General features: G+C 41.2%; 1 protein-coding gene across 1 annotated transcript in view; it reads right to left on the reverse strand.

Annotated features, from left to right (window-relative positions):
- Positions 1–5418: 5418 nt before the first annotated feature.
- atg4c (autophagy related 4C, cysteine peptidase) overlaps positions 5419–11882 on the reverse strand; it is an 8346-nt gene continuing 1882 nt past the window's right edge. Inside the window, exons 2-10 of the mRNA XM_008333152.3 lie at positions 11669–11752; positions 10994–11230; positions 9859–10180; positions 9168–9238; positions 8670–8872; positions 8380–8458; positions 7479–7555; positions 6693–6812; positions 5419–6352 (exon numbers count right to left, since the gene is read on the reverse strand). Of these exons, the coding sequence (XP_008331374.1) occupies positions 6200–6352; positions 6693–6812; positions 7479–7555; positions 8380–8458; positions 8670–8872; positions 9168–9238; positions 9859–10180; positions 10994–11230; positions 11669–11752 (1346 nt within the window). The 3' untranslated portion in view covers positions 5419–6199. The remainder of the gene's footprint in view (positions 6353–6692; positions 6813–7478; positions 7556–8379; positions 8459–8669; positions 8873–9167; positions 9239–9858; positions 10181–10993; positions 11231–11668; positions 11753–11882) is intronic.

The raw sequence follows: 11882 nt of genomic DNA on the forward strand, positions 1-11882 counted from the left end.
GTCACTTCACAGTTAGTGGGGAAAAAAATGAAACTCATTAAAGTATTTTCATAGCAGATAGGTTAAAATGAAGTCACAGAGAAAGTTGCTGAAGTTTTAATTCACCACATTAATAATGGTTGCTGCATTACGGCACTCTGGCTGTTTAGGTTTCTGGGCCTCTGTGTTAAGGATTTGATTCAGTGGCAGGGAAAACCACATTAATAATGGTTGCTGCATTACAGCACTCTGGTTTAGGTTTCTGGGCCTAAATGTATATTTAAATAAAGCCTAAAAAATATCTTATTTTCATAAAATGGGACAGTTTGGTCGCTGGTCTGTGTTTGGGACAGTGTTTACTTATGGTGGAAACTGAATGTGTACATCAGGTGTGATGTCGCCTCGTTTTCTATAGACTCAAACTTTCCTAGTACGTGTTTGGTTCTGCATCAGATCAGTTTAAGACCTGCAATTACACACTCACTAAGTCAAGCAAACGACCGGCTCAGTCTGCAGGCCTCACCTTTAATATTTACCTTGGACAATGGTCCACTCATTGTCCACTCAAGAGTTTCCAAATAACAATATGATTACAAGGTGTATAATTTTTTACAGTTCTCATTTCTGGGGGTATTAAAAGGTTAGTCTGCGCCATTAGGTAGAGTCTGAGCACAGGTGCTGATTAAGTTGATTCACTGAGGCAATTACAGCCAGATCCCCTTTAATTACTGTGGGTTTTATTGCAAGTGCGTGATAATGGTGCACACGGCCCGCAGGAGTGGGAGCTCTGTGATGAGACTTCTAAAGCACGGCTGTGCATGTCAGAAAATTTGAATTCGTGAAATTGGAGGAGATAAAAAAAGACGTTTTTGACACCTTTTCTGATTTATTTCCATCACACACACACACACACACACACACACACACACATACACACAAAAGCATTGGGGAATACTAACTAGACACAATTTACACTCAACACTGTGGCAGAATCTGATGTGTATGGCAACACTCAAGTGTGTGAAGGCACACCTTTTATATATATATATATATATATGTATATATATATATATATACAGTATATGTATATAGTATATACATATATACACTCCTAGTCCTAAACCAGGTCCTGCTGCACAAATCTAAAATCACTGAAGGCAGAATGACAACCTAGAAAGCTCACTTTCTTGTCACACACACGGCCCATTGGCAACCCTCCTCAACTCTGGTTTGCGATAAGAAACAAGTCGACAGCTACACAGCAGGCAATATCCCCTGCCTTCAGCCCTGGTGCCTGTTTCGGATGCATCTGGTTAGTAAAAGCTGACAGAGGGCCGGCCATGCCTCAGAGGACAGCAGAATGAGGAATTTCGGCATTCTTCCACGTCGCCACTGAGATGCAGGAAACACACAGAGGCGTGCCTTCACCTCCAAACACACTCACAGACACACACACCAGAAAACCTCTGATGTGCTGCTAAGATTCCCTGTCACCAGCAATGGAAATGGAAAGCAACACACACATCCGTTATCTAAATGTTAACTCCAGTGCCCCTCTTGTTGTCACAGCAGGGCGAGGTTAGCCAACAGCACAGCAGCTCAGAGCTGCAGCTCTCAGTGAACACAGGAGGAGGAATGTGATACAAACGGACTCGGAATAGAATCTCGTACCTGTTAAACAGTTCTGTGTGCAGGAACTGTTTAGCCACTCATCAGACAGTCGTTTTGAATTCAGCTAAAGGAAGTGTAGGGTGATGTATTTGTCTGCCAACTGAGTGCTATGTTTTCTGTAATGTCTGAGGGGACCACACGGTGGAAGAGGTGGTTGGTGTGGTTGCCTTACAGCAAGATGATCACGGGTTTAGGTGGTGTTTATTCAAAGCAGTTACATCACGGGCAACTGGACTGGTTTGGTTTCTTCAGTCCTCATATGAGGTTGTGTTGGGGGGGGTGAACTGTCCGCTGCCGTCTAAAGACAAGGTTGGTTACGCTGAAAATGATTAATCTCTAGGAATTCATAAATGAAATGGCTGGCTGAAAATGTTTACCAGTGGAGAATAGAACCTGTAGGTGGCAGTCATGCCACCAAAACAATGTCAGTTGTATCCATAGTCGATCTTCCTCAGATCATGGCTGAAACATCTGGTCTTGGTGAGATAATGTGACCCAGTGAAGACCGACTGATCTGATATTTCCAGCAGACCATGTTCACAGAGACCTCTCTGTCCTGTGTGCTGCTGGTCCATCACAGCATCATGACCTGGGCCTGGCTTCAGCTCAGACGACATGTGTGAGGCATTCAGTGTCTCAGCACTTCTCCGGGAGCTCCTGTGTTGGAGGAGGGTTGGGGGTGGGGTGGGGTGGGGGAGCAGGAGGTAGACGGGTGGAGACAAGTGGACAGTTGCGTGGACATACTCTAGACTCCGAATGCACTCCGATGCAGCGCAGGCACTATTTACGCTCCGACGGCTGCGGGATCCGGGAGCCGGATATATTTAGCCACCTAGAGATATCACGCCGAGATGAGATTTCAAAGTGCAGTACCTGTTTGAAGATGCACGGCATTCCACAAGGGTGGGCAGAGGCTGCTGGGTATAAATCTAACAGCCCCTGCACCTGGTGTGAAGACAGGGAGGGAGAGTGACACCTCAGATTTAGAATGACTTACACACAGGCTGTACATGTGTAAACTACACACTCATCCATATAAATTTACACACTGCTTATGAATGGAGAGCAGACACCACTTTTTAGCTGGTGAAGCTTCACTCTCTCTCACACACACACACACACACACACACTTGCTGGATTTTCTCCCCTGTCACTTTTCTTTCCTTCTGACTTTGCATCCATCATGATCTGACTTTGGTTGGAGGAGATCCTTTAAACTATGTCGGGTGAGGGTGAGGGTCAGAGTGACGAACTGTCGTCGTTCACACCTTAACGAAGCCTAATGACACAAACTTGATCACAACATTATGCTACAGTAACCCACACTGACTCCGGGTGAGGGTGAGGGTGACGAACCACATCTGTGGTCTCCCACTGTCGTCGTTCACACCTTAACGAAGCCTGATGCAGAGTGTATTGTTTTTTATACCGTGATCGTATCAGAATCATAAAGTTTTCTCATCGATGCTGTGCAACCATGTGGTTTCTCTATGTGATCTGAGTTTTATTGAGCCGTTCTCCTGCTTTTGCTATTCACAAAGTTTCCTGACATGAGGGTGTGTCTAACAGTGACAGTGTTTCTTCCACCAAACACCCTGTGTTTCTCATCTTGGATTTCATTCCTGGATTATTATACCATCTGCAGACTTTTTTATTCACGCTTTCAGTCTTTAGTTATGATGAAGGTTGGATACGTCCAGGGTGCTCTAATGCCAAATACTAGTGCCACTTGTTCTGAACCAGTCCAATGAATCTAGGCAGGTGGTGCGCCCAACAGTTTTTGAATAATTCTGTGGTTTATTTTGTGTAAGTTCTCACGTACTTTAGTTCTAAAAACAAAATAAATAAACTAATGAACAATGAACAACTTTCTTATAATACACAAATGTCAACACAGGTCCTAAAGCCACTCTCCCTCGGGTTCACATGTCGTTGTATCAGAAGAATGATTCTCATGTCAGGAATCTGAGATATCAGTGACACTTTAGACAGCTGTGCTAAATGACAAGACATGGTATATATCTGTGTGTGTGTGTGTGAGAGAGGGAGATCATCTTGCTTTGTAAAGCCACCACTCTCTCCTCCCTACATTTCCCCTGAGCCCGTGACTCATTAATCAAATATTCATACGACCCCAGTAAATATGAAGACTACATTCAGCCCTCGGAGCCCCGACGCCCGCAAAGAGCACAAACGCTCTTTCATTTTTGTTTTGGCCCCCCAAAAAATCCCCAAATTCCTCCCTCCTGTCCACCCCCCCCTCCCTCTGCATACATGATGTCCCCTCTCTGTCCACACTACTGTCCCTCTGTCCATGCATGAAAGAAAATAAAAAGAGAGGAAAACACAGATCAAACAGGATCTAAATGATGCCTTTATGTGTCTTTTCCGTGTCGGGAGACAGATGTGGGATTCTTCCTTCACTTTCTGTCCGTCCATCCATCCTCACCCGTCACCCTTGGCCTCGCTCTGTCACAGAGGACAGTTCCCTCATTTAAAAAGCAAAGCTCATCATAATACAAGAATTTGTATTGTACAGGAAAAACAGGCCGGCATAGCTCCGACCAAGAGAGGGAGAGGGGGCAACAGAAAGATTATCCATGGCAACAGAGCTCTGCACACAAGGATATTTTCTTTTCCTTGCACAGGAAGACAATTGCTGCCAGTGTCAGTGGGTCACATTTTTCCCGGTGCCTGGTTAATGGGCTGTAGAGATGGTTAGCACGTACGATTAGTTTTAATCTGCTGCATTTGACTGGGAGACAAGTGGATTGAATGGGTTTCAGCCTAGCACTGAGGTTTGTATTTACACCCACAGTTATAACGAAGTAAACATTTCTCTGTCTCACTTCAGTCTCCGTGAGTGAAGAAAGTCAAATATTTGTCCTTTCTTTTTTCTTCTGCTCTTACATTGCAGATGGCTAAGATTGATTTTTGTGATTTCTTTTCTGTTTTTCTGGTGTTGTGATGAGACTCAGCAGTCAGGTGGTGAGGTGATTGATTAAATGTATTTCTGAGAGATGCTCTGTTTGTACTTTTAGAGAGATAATGAAAAACAGTTATTGTATTGTATCTTGGGAAATATAAGTGTAGAAAAAAAGATTGTTTTAATGTAGAAAAGCCCAAAATGAAAATTTAAATCTTGTTCTAGGAAAAAACTGCTACAGTAATATTTGGAATTTATTGGTTTGTTTTGACGTTAACTTGACTCTTTTTGAGTCATTTCAGTTTCTGTACTAAACATAGGGTTTATGGACCATGTGTGTAACAAGTGTTACTCAAATGATATGATTCTAATTGTGAACAGAATGTGCTGTTGGAGCCTTAAAACACACACACCAGGTGTTACCAAAATTACCAGAAACTCAGTCAGAAATTTCTCAACCTGAAAAGTTTTCAGAGAAAGACTGGGAGATCTAGTTTTTTTAAGTTTTAAATCTCAAGTCCTAAAAATACATTTGAATTTATTTTTTTTTATATTTGTACCTGTAAGAGCAGAATTCCCAGATAAGTTTCTTTTAATAATGTAAAATCAATGTAAAACATTTGTATTTTTAAATTTAGCTTAATGAAAACATCTGTGAGAAAGCTTTTTTTTTACTTCATAGTTAAAAATGTCTCCCTTTTAAAATTAAAATTTTTCAAAGAAATACACTTCTATATACATATATTATATATATGTATATGCAAAAATAATTCAATGTGATTTTCCCATGAGGTCCTAATAATTTTCTGCTGTAGATTTTCTAGGACACTTCCAGGCATGTGTTTGTATTCAAGCATTTAAGAAAATCATTTATTAATTTCTTGACTTATTCCTCACTGAAATGTCTTTAGAACAGGCGTCTGTGACAGATTTGGCATCGTCGTATCATCACATCATGTCACGTAAACACTGACGTGAGAATCTCTTGGTCTTGAGCCACAGATGACTAAAGTGACGGCTCAACTCTTTTTCTCTGACACTCTCTACCTTTGATTTCACAACTTACAAAACTAGATTTACTCACAACTCACTTTACAATAAAACCAAATCTACTCAAATGTGATAAAGCGATGGCAAAAAAACATAATTATCACATCTCTAAAGTCCATATGAATATGAATATGACATAGGTTGAAATGTTCCCCTGAATGAAGATGTTTCTTCGATACATAAATCTCTCTGGCTGCTGAGTGTGTAAGATGCGTGGTGATATGGGCACAGTTTTTATGCTGGATTATCTGTGTGACACAACTCTTCCATTAATACTTGCCTAGGACGAGCACCAGGCTTACTTTCAGCTCTGAGTGTAGAAAAAATATACAAGGTGAAGAGAAAATTCAGCAGAATCACCAAAAATTAATTCCCATACAAATGATTTAAATGTTCACAGTGAAAGGCAACAGTTGAGATTTGTTTTTCTTTCAGTAACAAAAGTTCTCTCTGATCAGAGTCTGAAACCTGTGCAGTTCATCAACAGAGTGGACCAGGAGGATCTGGACACTCAGCAGTTTGGTTTTTACTCAATGACCAAGACTCCACTGGTAGTCTCCTAAAACAGTGCTGTCAAAGCAGCACGAAGTCTCCGGCAGTGGTCACCGTTCTCCTCGGGTCACGGATCTTCTCCGGGGTCAGGCCTGCTGACAGGTCGTAATCTCTGCCGTGACCTTGCACGAAAGTGAACGCTGGGTATTTCTCTTTCACAGACGGCTGCAGCAGCTGGAGGGAGAGTTTTCAGACGAGTGTGAATGTGCAGTGTTATGCAGTCTGAGATTAATTACAGTGCTGTGAATTATTTTTGGGGGGGGGTTTAAATGTTATGTTAATTTAATATATAGAAATAAGTCTCTTAAGCCTGAGGAGCAAACAGTGTTTAAAAGATTCCTCCCTGCCTGCTGGCTAGTGAGCGGCTGAGAAAGTCTGACATACACGGCTAAATGGTGCCATCTAGTGGTCAACTTATACCGACACATTTCCCTAAATTAAAACACATCCCCTAAAATAGCGAACTATAGAACTTTCAACCATGTTTTGAAATATGAGTGTTTGGATGTATCACCTTAGACAGCTCCTGTTGGATTCTCTCAAAGTCCTGAACATTTCTGGAGTAGAACCCGATGGTGCAGCTTGGGTCCAACTTACTGAAAGGCATCTTCTTTGGTGAAGGGCAGTGATAAGACTAGACAAAAGAGGAAAAAGAACAGTTGGGGTATCATACCACCAACAGTGAAGGGGTACAAAATTTTTAGCCCCTTAGGAATTTTTTTTTCGCTACTTCCAGCGCGAATTCCTACAGAACCAGTAATATGACCAGAACTGTTTATTTAATAACTGTTTATTAAAAATATTTTTAATTGTTGTGTCAAATATTTGGCTGCTAGTAATTCCGTCCTCAAACGATACACAACGGTGGCATCGTCGAAACAAAATAAGCTGTTTCCTGCATCGCCAGATGACTGAAACCATATTCATCTGCTGTCACAGCGCAGGTAAATTTGCAGCTGTGCTGTGTGTCACACTGTATAGGGCGATTTGCAGCTGTGCTGTGTGTCACACTGCTGCTTGTGAAAGCATAAAACAAAGTTGCCACACAGCGCTGTCTGCTGATTTCTTTTTTCAGTATGGCTCCTGAAATATTGAAGCTCACAGTATCTGATCATGTATTTGCCATATTTCTCTTGAGTGGCAGCTCCAACACCATCTGAGCTGGGGATAAATCAGCAGACCGGAGCTCAGTAATTGGACCGTGGGCCGCTTTAAGATTCATACCCTTAAGTACTAACAGAAACTATTAAATTCACATTACTGAGACCGCGCTCGGCTCCCGTGTGTAATTTCACATTACCTGGAGAGGGAAATCGCTGGTGCTGACGTCCACAAAAGACTGACAGTAATGAGGGTCCATGTAAATCAGGCTGTCGTCTGCAAGGACAAAACAAAAGACAAGTTATTCAAAAAACATCAGATTATTACAAGGAGGCGCTCGCGTGTCTCCAATTTCTATGCAGAGCAGCTCAAAGTCATCTGCTGTGGCCCAACTGTTGGGCTTTCTGTGCATCAAATATGCCGCCCAGAAGGTTGTTGCTTTTTAATATCCACCGTGTGGATTAAACTCTGCATAATCAGATACACTTGTACCATCACATCCTTTACAGCCGCACAAAGGAGGTTGTCGTTTAATTTTTGTGTGGCGAGAATTACTTTTACAAACATGCAATTATATTCCATCATTTGCATGTGATAAATGAAGCGCCCGGCCCAGCAGTGGCAGCCGGAATGTATTGCTTGTCATTTAGACATCATCCAGCGGCGTGTTTTAAATTGGTAAAATGTAAATGTGTAAATATTGACTGCCAAGATGTACAACTGAAGGTTCCTCCTGGCTGCTGAAGGTGATGAAGAGTGGCTCACTCTGAGGCCGGGATGAAATTTAATGCATGCCTCCTATGGAAATCAATTACAGCTTACAAGTTGGGAGGTTTACTTGTGATGAATGGGCGAGGCTCCTGATGGGTCACAGAGAATAAAGTAAGCCCTGCTTCACTTGCTCCCGTCTCCACTCCTCTCCGTTTTCCTCTTGCAAACAGGAATATATTAACTCACTTTGTCTCTTCACAAAAGAAGGGTGTTTTTATGCAAAGTGTTCTATGGTTCACAACAACACTTCTCTGTGTGTGCAGGTGTGTGCGTGTGTGGGTGTGTGTGTGGGTGTGTCTTTCTCAGTCTCACAGTGAACTAACACTCACCTTGAAATCCCACAAAGTAACAGGCCTGTTTGGGTTTCCCACCAATGATACCTATGCAGTACTCCAGGCTCAGGATGCTCTACAGAAATAGAAATGTTTGACTGTCAGTCAAAATGTTTCATTTGTTAATAAATATTATAAATACTTTACATTGAATCTTAAAGCTAACATTATGACAGATATTTCAAATGTGACGTAATTTTGCAGAAAGAACACGCTGAAGACCTACGAGAATAATACATGGAATATATGGAAACAACAATCAAACCCCCACCACGCAGATGACCCACCTTTGCAAAGTCAAAATACTCAGGGTTTGTCTTCTCTCCTCCCAGTCTGACAGGGACCAGGATGATGACAGCTCTGTCGTCAGGCAGACCTGAGGCTGGGGCCGGCTGGCTGTTGTGTAATGGAAAGGAAGCGTTCGATCCGTCAGCAGAACTCTGTCCTGAGGCAGGTGCCCTGTGACTGTCGATGACGTCAGCGCTGTACACTGTACCAAGATCAATGACACGAAGGTCACAGACAGGTCACTTTGTCTGCGTCTGTGCTGTCAGATTATAATCTACTGTATGTCGATCCGTTTTTCTGAACACTTTCAACCATTGTTTTTTTGAACATTTTATCTATACTTTAGTTCACTTTATTATTCTTTGTCTACTATTTAAGTAAACTACAAAAAATATGATATGCAACAAAATAGTGTTAAATGTAGTGAATTTACAATAATCTAATTAGTCTTAATTTTCACAGAAGGACCAGTTGGACCTCAGTTGTATTTTCTTTACCTGTACAGTCCTGGGAGACATAGGCAGCTACACACGCCAAGGCCGGGTCTGTCGCCTCCTCCACAGCTTTCCTGAGGAAAGAAACAGGTGATGAAATGAGACTGAAGACAAAAATGTACACCTGGAGACTCTGAATCATCTGGGTTTTTAATTATTTAAATATTCCTGCGCATGTATCAATGGATTTCTCCATAAATGACAACAGTAGAAATAAGTTATAACGCAGCTCATCTGCATACAATAAACTTACTTCATGTAGAAAGTGTTACACGTGAGGAGAGAATTATTAGCCTCCTCTAACATACAGCATAAACATTTTTATTTATTTCACAATTAATTCGAGACAACGATCATCAAGATAACTCCCATCAAATGTTAAAAAAATCTATAAGAAAATCTTTTTTAAAAGTGGCATAAATGCACAATAAGTAATTTAATATAATTTAATTAGCTCAGCTCTGCTCTGCTCAGCAGAGAATTTATTGGGCTTGGTTCTGTGATTGTTCCAGTCATTAATCACCACAGGCCGATTAATTGTCACTTGTTTTCTAAACAATCTACATTTCCATAATTAGCTCAGCTCTGGAAATCTACATTTCCATGTAATTAGCTCAGCTCTGGAAATCTACATTTACAATCTACAACTGTAACTAATGTCTTGACTCTCAGATGATTTCTTTTTCAGACCTACTTGAGAATATGCGCCACCACAGCAGGTCCATACCAGTCACCCGCCTGTTTCCCCATGGTCAGACTAGAGCGGACCAGCCTGTGGAGACCAAACTGGGCCATGTGACTATCCCCGAACCAGGACACCAGCCTGCGGTGGTTCAACTCTTTCAGGTGAGTGTCAGCCTCTTCTCCAACAGCCTGGGCCTGAGGCTCAGGATCAGACGACCTGAGGGAACTCTGGAGAGAAGCCTCTAGAGTAGCAACTAAACGTTTAGCTGTAGTTGTTGTCCACGTCTCTGTGTCTAAAGGCTGGAGCATCAGTGCTCCTGACCAGGTCCAATCTTAAGAAGACCAAAGAAAAGTTGGGTTAATTAAGAAAAAATCGCACCATTGATCCACAGGAATCAAGGAAATGAGGAAATGTTACAGATTTATAAAACCATAAGAAATAAAAAAGATTAATTTATTGAAACTGTTCAGGACTGAACTGGACCATTCATAAAAGTTCCATGAATTCCATCACTACAAGAATAAAATGTCCTTTAGAACTTAAAAGAACTGAAATTAAAGTTTTTCTCTTACATGGGGAGAACTCAGAGCCTGTCACTATGTCCAATTACAAGTTTGAGTGTCCCACTATTTCATTTTAACTCCGCTTTAGCATTACAAACAGGGTGGGAATCAGAGGAGGAGAGAGTGGGAGGAGCTGTGACTATAAAAGGGCCAGAATAGTCTCCAAGTCATTAACCAAATGACCTTGGTTCAAAGTGAATCAAAGTGAAATTGATCAATAAATATCCTTAAGTGGCCATTAGTTACTTTATAGAGAAATATTTTATTAGTGGCATATTTTAGACCTGACAGAAGAACAAGTTTTAAATATTGTTTTCCAAATGGCTACATAAAAGTGGTTCTGTCGTCTCATTATGTGAAGACATAAAGTCTGGGAGACTTCACAGATGGACTTCACAATAGAACAGAATAGAATGATCTGTGAGGAATTCCATGCATTTACAACGTTATGCATTAATTAAAGTCCAGTTAGTATTTTGGGATAAAACAGAAAAATATAAAATCATTAAAATATTCATTTAACATTTAATTTAACCACACAAAAATCATCCTTACTTATCCTTTACTGTCCTCTAACTCACCTCTACCCAAAAACTGCAGAATAAGTGCCTGGGCCAGCATCATCTGTCCAGCCCTCAGCATACATCCCCATCCACAGTCGGAGGTCAGGGTGGAGCCGGGCAGTGGAGGAAAGTCCTCCCTGTAGGTCAACCACACTCTAGATGCAAAGTCCCTGCGAAAAGCCTCCACGTTCCCCATGACGAAGTCCTCGTCTGAGGCTTCATAGCAGATGTCTGTGAAATCCTCAGCGTCTGAAGCTAAAACAAGAATCAATACAAATGGGATCAGTTCAAATGATGCAAAAAATTTATTTCATTTACTTCCTGTTGCACCACACTTTTAAAGAGTCAAGTTCATGCACTTTTCCAACACCCCCATTTTTAACTTATAATTAAACCAATGAATGAAGCTTTTGAACAGTTATTTAAGCATTTTCTTTTGTTCTTCTATTAATACAAAGATGTTTTAAAATACCTCCAAAAAATCAATAATATAGTTCAGAAACATATCCTGCAGTGTTGCATGATAATGATTAACATTGCACTGTTAAAGTGTGTGTTTGTAAATGTTTCTGTGGAGAGCACCAGCACCCTGGGAAAATGCAGAGCAGTAATTACAAGACATATACTGGGTGCACATAAATAGATGTTTTTATTGCAGTCGGTCACAATGGTGTGTGTGTGTGTGTTCTGTACCTTCTGCCTTAAAATGGTAACACTTTCCCAGAAGCAGAACTGGAGAATTTCTGCTGAATGACGTCTTTGTTTTCAGAGCCCAACCTCAAACACACAATGAAAAGATGATTTATTTAAACACTATTTACAGAAAAACAATGGTGCCTGTTTATTCTGTTCACAATCAGGACATCTTTATAACACTCATCATTCAACCCTTTGGTTTCATTCCGTG

The sequence above is a fragment of the Cynoglossus semilaevis genome, chromosome 2 (genome assembly GCF_000523025.1).
Source record: "Cynoglossus semilaevis isolate Cse_v1.0 chromosome 2, Cse_v1.0, whole genome shotgun sequence".
Classification (NCBI taxonomy): Eukaryota; Metazoa; Chordata; class Actinopteri; order Pleuronectiformes; family Cynoglossidae; genus Cynoglossus; species Cynoglossus semilaevis.